The sequence below is a fragment of the Natator depressus genome, chromosome 17 (genome assembly GCF_965152275.1).
Source record: "Natator depressus isolate rNatDep1 chromosome 17, rNatDep2.hap1, whole genome shotgun sequence".
NCBI classification, from domain to species: Eukaryota; Metazoa; Chordata; order Testudines; family Cheloniidae; genus Natator; species Natator depressus.
The window spans coordinates 17,434,705-17,453,128 of NC_134250.1; the positions used below are offsets into that span (position 1 = coordinate 17,434,705).

The 18,424-nt window shown below is 46.9% G+C and overlaps 1 protein-coding gene and 1 long non-coding RNA gene across 2 annotated transcripts in view; one reads left to right on the forward strand and one right to left on the reverse strand.

Moving 5' to 3' along the window:
* The window catches only part of LOC142000484 (uncharacterized), a 71,546-nt gene that overhangs the window by 23,917 nt on the left and 29,205 nt on the right, over positions 1-18,424 (reverse strand). Inside the window, exon 2 of the long non-coding RNA XR_012642255.1 lies at positions 15,794-16,125. This is a non-coding gene — a long non-coding RNA (uncharacterized LOC142000484). The remainder of the gene's footprint in view (positions 1-15,793; positions 16,126-18,424) is intronic.
* The window catches only part of P2RX1 (purinergic receptor P2X 1), a 32,401-nt gene that overhangs the window by 409 nt on the left and 13,568 nt on the right, over positions 1-18,424 (forward strand). Inside the window, exons 2-5 of the mRNA XM_074974791.1 lie at positions 8,297-8,444; positions 9,251-9,322; positions 11,697-11,766; positions 14,489-14,585. Coding sequence (XP_074830892.1) covers positions 8,297-8,444; positions 9,251-9,322; positions 11,697-11,766; positions 14,489-14,585 — 387 coding nt within the window. The remainder of the gene's footprint in view (positions 1-8,296; positions 8,445-9,250; positions 9,323-11,696; positions 11,767-14,488; positions 14,586-18,424) is intronic.

The following is an 18,424-nucleotide window of genomic DNA, read 5'->3' on the forward strand; positions in this document are numbered from 1 at the left end:
GGCATTAGCTAGATTCTAATGTTGTGGGTAATTATATTTTGCCTCCATACAGTCTCCCAACAGTTTCAGCTGGATACAGTATTCACTTTGCCCTGAGCTCTATGTAGAGCAGTGTTGCACTGCACTGTTAAATAGTTGCTGTGTTAAACCCCAGAGGTGGCTGCATGTCAGTGATGAGTGTAACAATCCCAGTATGTAAACGTCATAAATTGTGGTAAGCTCACTGGAGGAAAGGCCTTCTACAAGGGCCTGATCCAAAGCCCACTAAGTCATTTGTTCAGGCCCTCAATGCCTGCTGCTGTTACTATTTTCATTATATTAACCCTAACCCTAAGCTTTGTAATTTGTGAGACCCAAGCGGCTGCAAGAGGGAGGAGGAGTGGAGGGGAATCAGGCCAGACATTTTCTCCCTCTCTGGTATTGTTTCCCAAGAGGGAGGTAAAGCCAGCCTATGGGTTAAACAATGAGCATGGGATGCGGTGCTTCCAAAAGAGCAAGGCGCAAACGTCTGCTTTGCTTTGTTTGTGCTTGAGGCCGGGCCCGAAGGCAGCTAGAGCTCAGCAGAAACTGTTTTAAACAGGGAGTAAATAAAGCAAACATGTCTAAAGCGCCTGACAAACTGAAAGGCACAGCCTGACCCGGGGTGTTTAGAGCTGCAGAAGGATCTTGCAGCAAGAGTTCACATGCCCTGAATTGCCTGGGAAGTTTTCAGCACAAGTTTGTTTTTGAAAACTGCTACTGAACTGGCCGCCCCCAGGCAGCTATCAAACTGTAGCATGGCACTGGGTGTTTTTCAAAAAGGGGTTAGAATCTCTGCACCGTTTGCACAGTGAGCCTCGCCACCTATTGAACAATCTCACCACAGAGCATGCACATGATTCACCACAGACACTGAAATACACTAATGTAGGCAGTAAAGTCACTGTACCAGCCTCCATCTCGGGGCAGGCCAGATAAGGGGCATGGCAGATTCAGCACATCAGCTGCAGCCTCTCCTGGTGAGGCTGCTGAGGAGCATCCAGAGGAACTTAAACTGCCCTTCTAGGATGGGAGCCTTGAAGGCGGGCTGCAGTGGTGGAATGGGAGTAGAAGGTCACCTCCTGCTCCCATAGCTATTTGCACCTCTCTGTGCCAGTGGGGATGCATCCAGTGGGGTGTATTCAGTGATGGAACAATATTGATTTCCCCCACGTACGCTGAAGATGGGCAAAGCCCTAAAGATGGACTTCAATTCCCCCAGGAAGTACTTGCCAGAGGGTTTCTAGGAGAAGGTTCTAGGACTGTGGGTGGTGCTTGGCTTTGTTTAACTCTCATTGTGGATGTGGAATTAGCAGCATTTGCAGGAGGGGCAGCGGGTGCATCCCGTTTATCCCCAAACAATCATTGCTTAGAGGCAGGGCAGCAGCCTCACAACCGGGGAGATGATGGTGGTGAGAACAGTAATTGCTGCCATTGGGACAGTTAAGGCCCTGGATCACCAAATTTGCTTTCTGGAAAGTGGCTGAAAAAAACTTACTTTCTATGAAAGAACAGAAATGACATTTCACAGATTTTTCTTTTTTTTTCGGGGGGGGGGGGTCGGTCCTTCCCTGCCCCAGTCTTTTCTGACTGGCCCCACCTTCAAATCTGAGCTGTAGGGCTATTGCAGAACGGGATAGCTTCAGTCTCCGTGTAGGGATCAAGGGTGAACGCAAACCAGAGGAGTTGTGGAGGGGAATATGGCCTGCAAAACATTGGAGAGAAACAGGCAGCAAAGCCTGTGCCGTGGCTCCAAAGCCAGAATTCAGAGTCTTTTTTTTTTTTTTTTTAAACTTCAGCGGGTAGGTGCAATAAAGGCACGAACCACGATATGCTGGCTGCATAGGCAATAAAAATGGCTGCCACATGGTTAGAAGGATAATTCTACCTCCCTCCCTCCCCCCCCCTTTTTTTTTAAGAAGGGTGAAAATTGTTTGACTCCAACATCAGGCCTGGGAGAAAAGCTCTTTCTCTGTGTGGAAGACTTTTGCTTGTGGACTGTGTTGGCCATCTCTGCCATGCCAGATTACACGTACTGTAGCCTCTAATGGCCACAAGTGCTCAGCATCTCAGCTGCGCTATCTGTCTGAAAGAGCTCCTTCCCCTGTTTCCCCAACTTTCTGCAGATCAAATAACTATATTCTCCCTTAATGAACAAGCCTGAGGAAGTTAGACTTTTTTTTAATCTTTGCAAGCAAGCTTGCCAGGCAGGGTTATTTTTACATTTAATATGTAAATGAGTCCAGTTCTCTTGAAGAACAGTTTGCTGGGCGATTATTATGGCATTGGGGATCCTGCCTGCCTCTGGGAAGAAATGGTATTGCAATGACACCAACTGCTGCATATTCTCAGCCGTAGTGGTCATTGATAGCAGAGATAGAAACTTCGGTTTCTACTTGACCTAAAAGAGTTTAGGTTGGAATTAGACCAAAGGTTTCTAACCATCAGAGGAGCGAAGTTCTGGAACAGCCTCCCAAAGGGAGCAGTGGGGGCAAAAAACCTAACTGGCTTGAAGACTGAACTCGATAAGTTTATGGAGGGGGTGGTATGATGGGACTGCCTATGGTGGCATGTAGCTTATGTGCGACTGTTAGTAGCAAATATCCCCAATGGTCAGTGATGGGATACTAGATGGGGAGGGCTCTGAGTTACTACAGAGAGTTCTTTCCCAGGTGTCTGGCTGTCGGGTCTTGCTGAAATGCCGAGGGTCTAACTGATCACCATATTTGGGGTCAGGAAAGAATTTTTCCCCGGGTCAGATTGACAGAGAGCAAGGGGTTTCGCCTTCCTCTGCAGCATGGGACATGAGTCACTTGCAGGTTTAAAGTAGTGTACATGGTGAATTCTCTGTAACGTGAAGTCTTTAAGTTGAGGACTCTAGTAACTCATGCCGAAGTTATGGTTCTGTTACAGCAGTGTGTGGGTGAGGTTCTGTGGCCTGTAGTGTGCAGGAGGTCAGACTAGATGACCAGGGTGGTCCCATCTGGCCTTAAAGTCTGTGAGTCTATTAGTTTTCAGTAGCAACAGGGCTTGTACGTTCTCATGCTAGAAGCAAAGTTGGAGTTTAGCCCACTGACAAAAACAGAGGCAGCTTTATATCTCTGTAGCTTCCTCTGTACCCTATTTTTATCTATGTACATCCTAAGATAGAGTTATCAATGCACCCCAAGTACATGCAGTCATTATTGCATGGGCCTGTGGGTTTTTCTAATCTGACAAGTTTACATGCAAAGACTTTTCCAACTATGGTGAGACTGTAATGATATTTCATTTGTATTTTCCCTCTCATTGTCCTACTGGGGTTTCTTTTACCAATGAGAGGGTTCAGAAGGAAGTGAGCGTTAGCATACACCAGGTGAAAAAATGATCATTTGTTTGTCTTGGTATGTACAGAGTACAGATACGATGCATCCTGTTCCAGCCAGCCCCAGCAACAGTGAGGCTTAGACAGCTGGATCTGAACCCAAATCCTCAATCTGAGCAACTCCAAATATTGAGGAAGTTATTATAGTACAGTAGCATTAGGAGGCCCCAAGATCAGGGCCCCATTGTTCTGGGTGCTGTACACGTCTAGTAAGACAGTTCCTGCCCCAAGAAGCTTTCAGGAAGAACAACAACAATGATTAGGGGTATGGAACAGCTTCCATATGAAGAGAGATTGAAAAGTCTGGGACTGTGCAGCTTGGAAGAGATGACTAAGGGCGGACATGATAGAGGTCTATAAAATCATGATTGGTGTGGAGAAAGTGAATAAGGATGTGTTATATACCCCTTCACATAACAAGAACTAGGGGTCACCCAAAGAAATTAACAGGCAGCAGGTTTAAAACAAAGGGAAGTACTTTTTCACACAATGCCCAGCCAACCTGTGGAACTCATTGCCAGGGGAGGTTGTGAAGGCCAAAAGCATAACTGGGTTCAAAAAAGAAATGGATACGTTCCTGCAGGATAAATCCATCAATGCCTATTAGCCAAGATGGCTAAGCCTCTAATTGCCGGATGCTGGGAGTGGACAACAGGGGATAGATCACTCAATAAATTGTCTCATTCTGCTCAATGAACATCTGAAGAGGGAAGCAGTTAGAGAACAGCAAAAGCTATAACACTGTTACCTGGACTACTGCACATGTGCACATTGTTCAAGGTGTATATGGATGAGATTGACCCCAGTTAATGCCAGTTAGCTGCCCTAGGTAAATATGCCCTATGCATTGATCTTCACTGAGGTCTATGTGCATATTCATTGCACCTGCATTTGATGGAAACTCCAGGCTGGGGATGTTGAGGGAAAGATGCAGACAACGCTCTATTCCCCGGTCTAGCCTGGGAACACACAGGGAAAAGTATCAGTTTCAGACCTCCAACTGTCTAATCCTATGCCAGAAACTAAAACACAAGTCTGGTTACCAATAAGACTCTTCTTCCCATACTTCCAGTGGGTCCCAGCCATGCTAGAGAGTGATACGCAGTTCTTCTACTGCCGGGAGAATCTTGGAATATATATATATATTCACCAGTAAAATATGCAAGAACCACAAGTCTCAATTCCCTCTGGCTTCCCAGCCGCTGCCTCTGCCAGGAAGGCTCATTTTCAAAAATCAACCCCTTCCCCCCACCATATACACACTTAGAAAAAGGTCTTTTAAAAATGGCCTTCCACAAATAGTTCTACAGGCAGTAATAACTGGGAGGCTCACTCATTTGCCTAGGATCCATCAGTTATTTGCCTAAGCACCCCAGCTATGGTGGCAAGGTTAGGAAACCTGGGCTGGAGATTTTGGCACAACCAAGGCATTCTTGTTGTTTCCCTTCTGTTTGGCTACAGATGGCATTAGGTTCCTAGTCCACGTGTAAAACACCATCTACTGAAGCAGGTCAACGCTGGCTCTGAGCATCTACTGGCCTAGAAAAATTGCAAGACAGGCCCACAGTCACTTTCTCATCTAGCCCCCAGAAACATGCTGCAATGGGTCTAGGCAGCAGACAGGCACTAAAGCTGTTGCTGCACAGGTGATTACTAAATCTAGTAGAGCTGGCCCTGTAGAAGCGGTGCTTTCTCTGACTCAGTAGGCAGAGAGCATCATTTTAGCTCTATTAGAGAGACAATGTGGGTGAGGTAATAGCTTTTATTTATTGGACCTACTTCTGTTGGTGAGAGAGACACGCTTGCGAGCCACACAGAGCTCTTCTTCAGGTCTGGGGAATGTCCTTTGTCACTGTGGGAATGTTACCTTTCAGTTAATGAGGGGCAGGTATTGCAGACCTGCCTAATGCTCTGGGGCTATGGGTATTGTACTGTCTCTCTCTAGGCACCAGGGTCATCTCTTCTTTTGTTAAATCCGTTTCCTTTTTATTTCAATAGGGAATGCGTTACATGTGGACAGCACTGGGAACTGCTGAAATGCCTCAGCCACAGCTGCAGTACTAGTTTTCCCAGCCACGTTGCTCCCTGCAGTGTCCAGCAACGCTCTAAAACTGGAGAAGCCAGCTGCCTGGCTAAGAGGGTAGTTCAGTCTCTGTGCTCATTAAGGCCCTGGGTGCCCTCAACTCCCAGTGAAGTCAATGGGAGTTGAAGGGGCACAACACCTTGCTGGAGGCTCTCATAGAAGCAGGCCCTTTGTTCTTGGCTTCTCTGCTGAAAACTTGGTGCTCTTCAGCCTGCTATGGCTGTAGTTTTAAGATGGCAAAAGGGAAACTCTGGTGATGCATGTGAATTTTTGCTTTGGCGTCTGTCTGCAGGGAGCTGGGCTGAGGCTGAGACCACTGTCTCGTTTGGTGGAGGCCACCCAACAGCCTTTTAGTTACTGCTGGTGTAACATCCCTCTCCTGGTCGTTGGCAGCAGGGATTGAACCTGGGATCTCTGGATCGAAAACCATGAGTCTCTACTTCCTGAGATAGAAGACCCATGTTTGTAGCAGGCTAATCAACCTCTATATACAGCCCAGCCACCACTACAGGGGGACACCGCACCACACTCAGTGGGGGTAGGTTAAATGCATTAGAGTTGGACTTGAAGTGGCATCCTAGGGGCTTTATATTTCATTGCCAATCCCCTAAACTACCAGGCAGTTCTTCCCTCAGCAAAAGAAATGTCAGGGTGCCCACAAATAGAAGGGATGAAATTCACCCATTGTTAACACCACACGCTAATCAGCTGAGCGCAGCCTCGGACATGTCCTGTGCTGCCTTCACCATGTGGCTAATTACAGGCACCTGCTGCAGCTAATGACCGATGTTCACCATTGATGGCTCTAAGCTCTCCTAGAAAACGCCCCCAGCAGAACACTCACTTTGCATGCCAGAGCTAGTGGGATCCATGCCCACATTCTGCAGAGAATGAAAACCAGATCTCTCCTTTTTTAGTCTGACCGACTCTTACGTGGATGATTCCAAGAAGTCTTGGATTTCAACCCAAAATGGTCATCTGGCCTTGTTTACAGTTTCTCACAGAGTTAATTAAAATACAGTTTGTTCACGTAATAGGCTAATTAATGTCAAAATCTGGCCATATTGAAAGTATTAATGGCCATATAAATGTGATGAACCGTTCATAAAGTAATCTGTAAACTACTATTTAGACAACTAACTAACATAATTTACTGCCACTATCCTCAGCTTGCCAGTTGTCAGCTGAGACGTGTTGGCTAATCATTAACCTGAGTTACACCAGCCAGATGTTGCACTGTGGGGAACAGCGATGTTTAGACCATTAAATGTTGCTCTGATTTAATTTAATCTGGCAGAGGGTTCTGTCACACTCTTGATCATGAGGTCAAATTCAGATTAAGAGCAGGGAAATTCAAGCAGACCCCTCCACCCCCCCGCACAAACTATATTGTGGCTAACTGCTGGCAAAATCAACCCATGCCATCAGCAAAAGCTGCTGAATTCACATAGGGAAAGAACACGCATTTTAGTTTGAAGATCTCTTTCTTTATGGAACTATCACACATTTTGTGCCTTTGTTGAAATCTGGGGACAGTGACATTAATTTAAGGGGGTGGGGGTCGTATTAGCAAGTGGTTAGAAAAGATAACTGTAAGTTAGGACTTTCAGGACTGTAGGTTCTATTTCTGACTTTCACACTGGCTGCCTTAGATTTTTCAGTTACTAATTTTACAATCTTTGCAAAGGGAGAGGAGATATTTCCCCACTTTGTGGGGGTGTAGTAAGGCTGAACAAGTTGTTTCTGTAGAGCACTTTGAGGCCGATAGATGAAAGAGGCTATGGAAGAGATTGAAAGGCCTTCAAGATACGGATTCTGACTTAGGTCTATTCCTGCAACCCTTCTTCATGAAAGTATCCTCGGTGGAATCAGTAGACTTGCTTGTGTGAGCTAGACTTGCAAGATCTGCAACACGTTAATATAGCACCTGCAAGTGTGTGAGACTTGGCTGAAAAGTCTCTCAAAACAACCTTCCTTGAAGGTATTTTAGCTGTTCGTGGTTCTGGTCCAAGCTCTGACCAGGACTCACAGGGTCATGCAAAAATGAATGGTAGGTTTTTTTTAACACCAAAGTTTGGTTTGGGTTAGGTTAAAATTTTGAGTGGGTTTTTGTTTCAGGGTGGTTTCTGTTTGAACTGAACCAATTTCTGTTTCCCACCAGGAATTTCAAAATATATTTCAAGATAGTTTGCACAGAAATAACTCAGTAATAATGCTTTTCAAATCTACCTATAGCTCCTTCCATCTACAATTTCAAGTACTTTACCAACATGACTGAGTTAAGACTCACAACACTCCTGTGAGATGGGTAAGTTTTGTTACCCTCATTTTGTAGATGCGGAAATTGAAGCCTGTAGACTCGGTTAAGGATCAAATTTTCTAGCATGGCCTCTACTTCGGAGTGCCTCAGAAAATGTCAAACTTCAGAAGCCACATGGGCCTGATTTTCAGAGGGGCTAGGGCCATCACAGACCTAGTGTTGGGGATGCTCAGCACCTCTGGAAGTCAGACCTTTGGCTTCTAACGTGGGAGACCCAAAAAACTGAGGCCACGCTTGAAAACTTAGGCAACTTGGTTAAGCCCAGGGTCACATAAGGAGTCAGTGGCAGAATGAGGAACAGAACTAGGTCCCCAAACACTTTAAAGTTCTTCAACCACTGCACTATGCTTCCTCCTTCTGGAATATCTGTGTTTTTCCCATTCTGCAAATGGAGCCCATTCTATGTCTACTCCATCCTGTTAACTGGTAACTAGACAAAAAACAGATACCCCACTGTACTCCTAATGAATGTGATGTTCTGTAACTCATCTGAATGACTTTGTTTGCCTAGGTGGGTTTTCCTCTATGAGAAGGGTTATCAGTCACAGGACGGCATCATCAGCTCAGTCTCGGTGAAGCTCAAAGGTTTAACTGTTACTAACATTAGTGGGATAGGCCCACACGTCTGGGACGTGGCCGACTATGTATTCCCATCTCAGGTAAGGAGGAGGGAGGGCTTTTTTCTAATCACTGTCCTTTATTGGCACCTTGCGGAGGAGAGGGAACCAGCAAATGACTCTACAGCTCTGCAGCCTTCTCTGTGAATTGGCAGCATGTCCTAGGCTACCACTGCCTCAAAGGGTGTCTGTTCTTCAGCACACTCAAGGTCTTATTTCTAGAGGTCCTGAGCATCTGCCACTTCCCTTAAGGTCAATAGGAACTGAAGGTGATCAGCACCTCTGAAAAAATTCAGACTACAAGTTACCGTCAGCTCAGGACTAGTTACTATTTATTGGGGGCTCTTTGTCCCCTCTCCAAAGCAGGGGGTCCAAACAACTGATGGGGCTCTGGGGAGGCGCAACACCCATCAGTAGCCCAAAATTATGTATCCCCAGGAGACAGACCATCACAGATAGTCATTGCTGGCCCCATTGTCCCTCGTCTCCTTATTTGGCTGGGTGATATTTTATCTCCATTTCCTCCTACTGCTCCCCCTTGTAGCATCTCTGCTATCCATGGGAGAGACTGCCTGCCTCTCACGAGCAACCATCTGGTTAAGTCTTTAAAGTAGCGGTGTTGGTAGGAGGGTTAAGGATGAGTCTGCCTGAGGGAGGAAGGACGGGCAGCCTGACCATCTCTGCCAGTATGTGCTCTAGGCGGTGGTTGTTTACCGCCTGGGCCACAGTCAAATGGAAGATTTTTGCATAACAGTAACACCTTTCGCCCAGTAACTCTCCCACCCCACTATGATGACTCACTTGAAAATAAGTTTCCACCTTTGACCTGATCGCATTCCTCTTTGTAGGGGGACAGTTCTTTTGTGGTGATGACAAACGTCATTATCACCCGCGGACAGAAGCAGGATATTTGCCCTGAGGTAAATAGAATTGTATTATATTTACAGGGATTGTGTTTTTTTTCTTTTAATTTAGGTTTATTAGGGATGGGTGAATAAATTCAGGGGTGAAAAATCAGGCCTCTTCACTCTCCCCCCGCCCCAAATATTTGCCTAAAATTCCAGCCAATCCCCCAAATGAAAGAACTTGTAGAGTATTTACCCAAACTCAACCATACCTCAGTGTTTGAGTCCCAGTTTTGTGGAAGCTTCAGGTCAGTTCTTATTGTACCACACACTATTAATCCATCATGTATCATCATCATCCATCATTTCACAGATGGGGAAACTGAGGCACAGAGGGGGAAGAGACTTGCTCAAGGTCGCAGAACTTGGAACAGCTGCTCTCCCGACTCCCAGTCTACTGGCCCATCCACTGAACCAATGATGAGACATTGGAACTGTCCCACTTTGGCTGGTTATTTCAATAAGAAACCTGCAATCACAAGTTTCCTCTATGCCTAGTGATAGCCAAGTCAGGTCACAAAGAATTCCTACCTAATGGATAAGAGACAGTCTCTAAACTAGAGCAGGCCAGGGTGGAATTGTTCCCTGTAGTCCCATCTCTTTGCGGGTAACATAGCCCACTGTTTTCCCACCAATTTGCTAGTAGCAAGCTTCTGATCTTTAGCTCCCCCCGGGACACAGACTCAGCAGTGAGGCTGCACCCAACCGTGACACAGCGCAAGGACTGGGCCTGCCCCAGAAACACCCCAGGGCCCTGCCCCTCTGTGCCAGGTGCACCAGGTGTGGGCAGGCAGGCTTAGCAAGGCAGGATCCTAATGTGGAGGGGCTTAGTGTCAGGGGATCCAGGTGTGAGTTGAGAGGATTCTGTGTGGGGCAATCTGGGTGCAGGCGGCTCAGTGGGGGACCTGGGTGTGGGGGGGATCTGGATGCACAGGGGCTTGTTGGGAGGTTCTGGGTGCAACAGTAATGGGACTCTGCAGGGGGGATCCAGGGGAAGGTGGTTGGGGCTCAGCGTGGGAGTCCAGGTGTGGGGGGCATAGAGCTCGGTAGGGGGGTCTGGGTGTGGGGGGCTTAGTGGGGGATCCAGATGCTGGGGGAGTGGGGCTCTGGGGTGGGGATCCATGTGCAGCTGGTTGGGGCTTGGTAGGGTGGTGATCCAGGTGTGAGTGGCTCATTAGGGTGGTGCAGGGGGAGTGGGGCTCATTGGGGGAGTTCTGGGTGCAGGGGAGGGGGGTGAGGCTCGGCAGGAGGGTCTGGGTATGAGGGGGTCTGGGTGCACGGGGGTTGGGCGGATAGGGGAGCAGCTCCCTGTGCAGGGATCCCTCCGCCTGGGGCTGAGAAATGATGGGTGCAGGAAGCGTGCGGGGTGGAGGGGGTGTGTGCAGCGCTTCCTGCAGCTGGGGGAGACATTTGGGAATGGGTCTGACATGGCCCTGGATGCCATACAGAGGAAGAGGAAGTCCCGACCTTCTCAGCCCAGCTGGGACTAGCAGATGAGCCCAACGCAGGATACAAGCCACCAGCCAGGTCTTCTCCAGTCCCGCCCCCTTCCCCACAGTGATTTCATCTCTCTGCCGCCTACCCTGGCACCCAAAACATATTGCTGGGGAAGGTCTCATGACCGCTCTTGTGGCTTCTCTTTGCTTTGCTGTCAGAAAGTCATTTTTTTGAGGAGAAGCAAAGAAATCTGTGGGGAACATAAATTCTGTGTATGCAAGTGATGCAGAATTCCCCCAGGAGTAGTACGTGTATTCACAAGATGCTATCCCTAGTGAGGCAGGGGATGGGACTGCAGTATCTTCTTCGGCCCAACAGTGAAGACAATCAGATTCCATAAGGATTTTCCACTTTTATATTCTGGGAATGGCCACCTAGAATATCTGTCTCCCATAGGGCACAATTCTCAATCCAGTTTAGGGCTTCTCTTCACTGCAGAGTTGTCCCTAATTCATGTCCTGTCCACACACAAAATCCCTTGAGTGGGGTGGTGCTTTTAACTTGAGTTGGCTGACCCAACAGGTAGTACAGGATACAGCTCAAATGAGCACAATTTGCCAGCTGCTAATCCAATCACTCAATGTGGCTCCAGTGTTATTTTGCAATGTGGCTGCTCTCACTGGAGCTAGGCTAGTTTGAGTGGTGATAACTCGAATTACTCTGCAGTAAAGAGACAGCTTGAGGGCTTGTCTATGCAGAACATTATGTGCAGTAAGCTATATGCTGTAGATTTGCACCCTGGCTTGCTGTGCAGTAACATCCCATGTAGACAAGCCCTTTGTCTAAAGACAACTGGAGTTGAAGAGGGCTTTCCCATGGACAGTACAGAGCGGAATTGCTGGACACCTGATTCCCAGCCACTGAGAGATGTTTGCTTTCTTTCTCATCACAGCTGCCCGATGCAGGACGATGCAATAAAGATAGCGACTGTATCCAAGGGAATTACAGTCGCCAGGGACAAGGTAAGAAGGGAAGCGTTAAGACTGTGAGCTCTTCAGGGCAGGGACTTTCTTTTATTGTCTCTGAAGCCCCTAATATGCTTTTGGTGCTATATGAATAAAAGGCTGCCAGCAGTTCTTAGTCTAGACTAAGACGGTACAATGAGAGGCATATTGGAAATGCAGAGATTAGATTAGACAGGTTTTGTTACTTTCTCACAGTGCAAGGAAGGTGGCAGTATTTCAGCCTGTCAACAGAGATGAGTCGAACCCATCTGGAAAGGGTCAGATACATATGAACATGAGAAGAGTCTCTCTTCTTCCCACTCTTTGGAAAAAGGGTCAACCGCTCCCACTATCACATCCACACCTATCTGTGCACTCTGCAGCAGTGCCTCATTGGCAGCAGAAACTGAGACCCCCAGGTTCAATGCCAGTGTTGCTAACTTCCTTCTCTAGGGGTTTTCTTCCAATCTTAAGGACATGAAGATAATTCCATGAAGCAGGTTGGTGGGAAAATGGCTTACTAAGGTAGAAACCGGATTGTAATGGGGCATGCTGGTCATTCTGTCTCCTAATATATATCCCTCCAAGATGCTCTTGGACACTAATTATATACTTTAACTTCCAAGGGGTTTTTTAAGCAGGTGAGTTTTTGCACCTAAAAGGCTATAAACATGGAGAAGCTGACAAGGAGGTCTGAGTGATCCTAGTAAGGTCTCTCCAGACAACTCCCATATTCCATGCTCGAGTGATCAGAATCTACCAGAGAGTGACCATTAACTGGTTACTTTTGGGGATCACTGTTCCATAGCTACAGGCTGTGCATTTTTAAAAGTTACTGGGGCAAACCTGGAAACTTGTAGGGGAGAGATGTGGGGACACTGTCTGTACAACATCTGAATTCTGGCTGATACAGCAATTTTCATAGGGACAACTTCAAAGTATCATTGAATACATCTGTGTGTACATGGACCCCATCCTTGCTGACAAGGGCTATATCCCTCCCAGGGATGATGGGGGTCATTAAACACAACCACTGACCATTCAGATGGAAGTACCCTGGGACAATGAGTTAACTGGTTCTTCTGGGCTTGGGCTTTCTCCTACCCTTCTGCAGAAGGGCTGGGAGAGCACAAAATCCCCAAATGCAGGACAAAAAATCCCCAGGTGTTCATGCTAGTCTTTAACAACCACAGAAGTTGAGTGAATACGGGAAAGATACACTGAGATATCCAGAGAAAGCCACATGGAAAGTTTTAGGCAGGAAAGGGGAGGAGACGGGCACCCTCTCATGGGGGAGGGGAGTAGTGGTGGTGGTTTAGCTGCAGGATCAACTAACATCAGAAAACAGAACACTGACGTGGCAAAGAGGTGAAGACAAACAATGCACAGCAGGAGAGAGACCTGGATACCTCCAGAGTACTCTTATCCCAGCCGAAAGAATACTCTGGAGTGGTGAGGAAACTGAGGCAGGGAAATGCCTGTAGGTTTTATTGTTTTTGTATAGATCTGGGCATTTCTCATGCTATTAAATGTAAAGCACAGTAGTGTATTATAATCTTGCAGAGAGTCTGTCTGTGTTGTATGTGCTACACCTGTCACGTGCCCTTGAAAAGTTAAGCTGTGAACCCAGAGCATCCACACAGCTGGAGTTTTGGGAAAAGGTGTGGTTAAGGATGGTAAGTCTGAAGGGTCAATATTAGTTTCTGGGCCAGGCAGTTGGACTATGGGGTCTCAAGCAGATCCTCTGTCTCACCCCTACCCCCCACGAGTGTGCCTAGAGACCCCAAGCCAGAGACAAAGCCTGGACTCTGTTCAGACTTTGGAGCTTTTCAGCTCACAGGCTTCAGCGGTGGGTCCCTCAGAACGGTGTGGTGAGTGTCTAGGAGAAACCACTCAACTAGATCTGTGACAACAGGTGCTGCTAAAAACTGAGCAACTATCTGGACTCAGAAGGAACAGGATCTTCTGATCCTGAAAGTCTTACTGCTTTTTAACAATCAAAGTGAACTATTTGCTGGAGTGGTACGGGGGAGTCAGAACGCCTAGCATCTGTTTGTGGCTTTGCCATGGACTCACTTTCTTTGGCCAACTCCCTTAGCCCCAGTCTGCCGGGTGAAATTCACCCCGTGCAGAAGGCCAGCACAAGACCTATTTTGCTGGTTTAAAGCATTGTGTAGACCTTGTACTGACACTCTGCACAGGGGTGAATCTGACCCACATATGCAGATAGTGTTATTGTCTCCCAAAGTTTTAAAACTGAGTGAGTTAACCACAGACCAATTGCAAAGCCTCATAGACAGTTTGCTTCAGCATTATTGCCTTCCTAGTGGTGTGTGTGATATTTGCCACCGGGCCTATTATAATTATTTATTTATTTATTAGAGTTACTGTTTACTCCCAAGCAAGATCAGGGCCCCATTGTGGAGTGTACTGGAAACACACAGTGTAAGAGACAGCTTCCCAAAAAGCTTACAAACCAAACAGACAAAAGAAACAAAGGAAGGATAGTTATCACCATTTCACAGATGGGGAACCGAGACACAAAGAGACTATGTGACTTGTTCAAGGTCACACAGGGAGTCCATAGCAGAGCTGTGATTTGAACAAAGTCTTCCAAGTCCTATGAGCACAAGGCTGCCCTTTGTCTCAATAATGTGAGATCTGACAGTGAGTATCTACAACTGTTGGACAGTCTCATAATTCAACTGCAAGTGTGAACTTTAAACACTGTTTTCTTCAGGTATCATGACTGGGAAGTGTGTAGATTTCAACAGTGATGGCCAGACCTGTGAGATTTTTGGCTGGTGCCCTGTAGAAGAGGACGGTCAGATTCCTGAGTAAGAAATGGTCCTATTTTCAGTCAGATTTCCCTTCTTGGTTGTGAGGGGTATTGCAAGTAAGGTTAGGATTGCACTGGAAAAAGACCACTGCCTAACTACTGCTGCTCATGAGCCAAATCTTGAAGCCCCTAGTCAGGCAAAACTCTAATGGGGCCAAATGCTGACCCTGCTGCTCCATGACCTTGGAACATGGCCACAGTTTTGCAGAGCAGTAAGTACATCCTTGGTGGTGGGGTAGGGTGTCAGGTGCCATGTGTTGCAGTTTCAGGGTAACTGCACTTATATTCACCCTCCATGGTCCCACGAGGGCACCCACTTAAGGTTTCTGGCTCCCAATTGTCACCTCTCTTGGGCGGAGACCCATCACTCTTCCTTCAGAATGAGTTCTTAATGCTGCACAACCCCTGCCAGCCAGTCCGATATCCCTGATAAGCCAGTCTACCTAAAGGCCAGCCCCCGTGCACTGCTTTCTGTCTCCGAGAGCTCCGAACAGCGTACTGCCAGCCATTACAAGTTACCACACGGCTCTTTCTAAGCATGCACGTGTATGCTTAGGGGAAAAGCATTACAGAGAAGATACATAAAAAAACATTAAAAGAACCTACATGCATGCTAAAAACTTCCCAGAAGTCACCCCCAACGCCAGCCTAGAATACTTGTCAATCTTTCAAACCCCACAACTGTGTTTGCCGCCTTAGTTACAAGTTCATGTCAATTTTTCAGTCAGGAACTAGACCTCCCAACTGGACAATTCAGCTGTGTCTTTGTACAGCACAGGCCTTTGCTCTGGACCAGGCAATCACTAATCAATGGCCCTCTCCTCAGGGCACATCTTCAAAAGGCTGAATAACTGGGGTTGTAGAATTTGCATTAATCATTCCCCAGGAAATCAACGTAACACTTATTGTCCCAAAAGTCCATGCCTGCCTGGCACATTTCAATACAATTGATTGTTGGGTTTAGTGTGTGGGTGCTGGGTGGTGTTGGTGGCCTGTGATGTACAGGGGGTTAGACTAGTTGATCTGGTGGTCCCTTCAGTCCTTAAGCTTTATTGAACTCCTTAGATTTCCCAGATCTCACATTTGTCACACCCCTTATCAGCAACCAAGGAACTTTCATCACACACTCACACGTGTATATGGCTGGGAAATACTGTGGAGTATCTTGCAGAAGTGCTCTATAATGTACATGCCAGAGCAGCTTACCTGATCCAGCAGCAGGTGCCTTCACCGCCTCTGTTTCCCCATCCTCAAGCTGGGAGTCAATCTTCCCTTTTGGATTCTGGTGTGTTTGAGTGGTTGGGGCTGTCATGGTTACTGGGCTATAGCTGTAAGTCTGTCCTCTTCTAGGTTTCTCTGAGTGCACCATTTGAGGTCTTTTGTCTTTATCACAATTCTTCCACATTTAGACCATCCCTGGGCTACAGCACCCTGTGGATCAACCATTTCTATCCAGCAGGTACAACTGAACTCAGGTACCTGTTGTTCTTCACTGCAGGAGTCTGTGATCAATGGTTTACAGAGATCAGACAGCTTTCCTGAAACAAAAGTAGTATTTTAAACAGTGGGAACAAAGCACTTAGAGAAAAAGGATTTTAAAACAACTGTCTCTCTTAGCTAAAGGCTTCCCATCCCCTGAGTATTGGCAGGCATAACATCTTCAGACACACCAAGCGAGGTGTCATGTATCAGTCCCCTTGAACCACTTCTCCCCTCTCTTGAGAGAATGTTCCTTTTTAAACTTGCCACAGTTCTTTCAATCACCTGCATTCCCTGGCCTTTTCCTATCTTGGCATCATCTCTTAACTCTCAAGAGTTTGCTGAGAAGTGGCTTAACTGGAGCCTTTCCCTTCCTGCTTGTTTTTCCTGACAGCCACCTAGTAATCTAAACCAATATAGTCATACAGTAAACATCCCAATAACCATCTCAATATACTGTATTCATAAATTTCAGAGACACTCCAAATCCATCACATAGTCTTCCAGGCACTACGGCAAAGGTCCTTCCCCTTTCAGGGTAAGCCAAAGTTCCAAACAAAGATAGGCTTCCAGCAACTCTCCCAGGGTCAAGTAGTGCTGCAGCTCTTCTCCGAGGCTCAGAATCCTTACCCTGTTTATCAAGGGGCTCCCTCCCCAACAACCTCGATATAGCCCACTACTAATGTATTGCCCAAGCCTCTTCCTTCCTCTGTGTACCCTTCCCAGCTTCTTCTAAATCTTACCTCCTCAACTCCTCCCCACTGTCTGCTCCCCAGCATTCTCTAGCCCAGCAGTTCTCAACCAAGGGTCCAAGGCCAGCTGGGGGGCTGTCAGGGTTCCTTCCCCACTCTGAACTCTAGGGTACAGATGTGGGGACCCGCATGAAAGACCCCCTAAGCTTATTCTTACCAGCTTAGGTTAAAAACTTCCCCAAGGTACAAACTTGGCCTTATCCTTGAATAGTATGCTGCCACCACCAAGTGTTTTAAACAAAGAACAGGGAAAGAGACCACTTGGAGACAAAATATCCCCCCAAGCCCTACACACCCCCTTTCCTGGGGAGGCTTGAGAATAATATCCTATCCAATTGGTTACAAAATCATCAAAGACCCAAACCCCTGGATCTTGGAACAATGGAAAAATCAGTCAGGTTCTTAAAAGAAGGGTTAAGAAAGAAAGGTAAAAATTATCTCTGTAAAATCAGGATGGAAAATACTTTATAGGGTATTCAGATTCAAAACACAGAGGATCCCCCTCTGGGAAAAACCTTAAAGTTACAGAAAACAGGAATAAACCTCCCTCTTAACACAGGGAAAATTCACATAAAACAAAAGATAAAACTAATCCATCTTGCCTGGTTTACCTATACTTATTGCAATATTGGAGACTTGGATTAGGATGGGTTGGCCTCTCTCAGTCCCAAGAGAGAACAACCACATAAACAAAGAGCACAACAAAAGCCTTCCCCCCCACAAGATTTGAAAGTATCTTGTCCCCTTATTGGTCCTTTGGGTCAGGTGCCAGCCAGGTTAGCTGAGCTTCTTAACCCTTTACAGGTAACAGGATGTTGCCTCTGGCCAGGAGGGATTTTATAGCACTGTATACAGAAAGGTGGTTACCCTTCGCTTTATATTTATGACAGGGGCTGTGAGCAGGTTTCAGGGGGTCCACCAAGCAGGGCCAACATTAGACTCACTGGAGCCCAGGGCGGAAAGATGAAGTCCTGCTACCCAGGGCTGAAGACAAAGCCTGAGCAACTTAGTGTCATGGGGCTCCCTGTGGCGTGGGGCCCTGGGCAATTGCCCTGCTTGCTGCCCCCTAATGTTGGCCCTGACTTTTACACACAGAAAAACAGTTGTGGCACAGGTGGGCCGTGGCGTTTTTATAATATGTTGGGGGGGGGGGCGGGGAGGGGCTCAAAAAGAAAAACATTGAGAACCCCTGCTCTAGCCCACCATAAAGAACCTCCTGCTAGTCTTTCTCCTGAGCCACAGATTTGCCTTATATACTGTAGCCTGTCACATAGCTGTCACTTAACCTGACCCCCAATCTCCAGCAGGACTTACTCTCTGTTTGGTCATGTGATCTTTAGAAGACCTACAAGTCCCAGAATGTCTGTCCTTGAAGGGGCCAAGCCTTGGAACACAGCTGGCTGGACCCATGCCACAACTACCCTTAAAGAGAGGACAGACTGCCCTGTTACACAGGAAATGCATCTAGCTAATAGAGCACCATCTCCGGGGTACATATGAACACGTAGCATTTTTCATAAGTTACTAGGTTCAAAAAAGTTGCCGTTGTGCACTGCAAATGGCTTCTTGATTGAACAGACCATAGCAGAGGGGAAATGAATTTTTC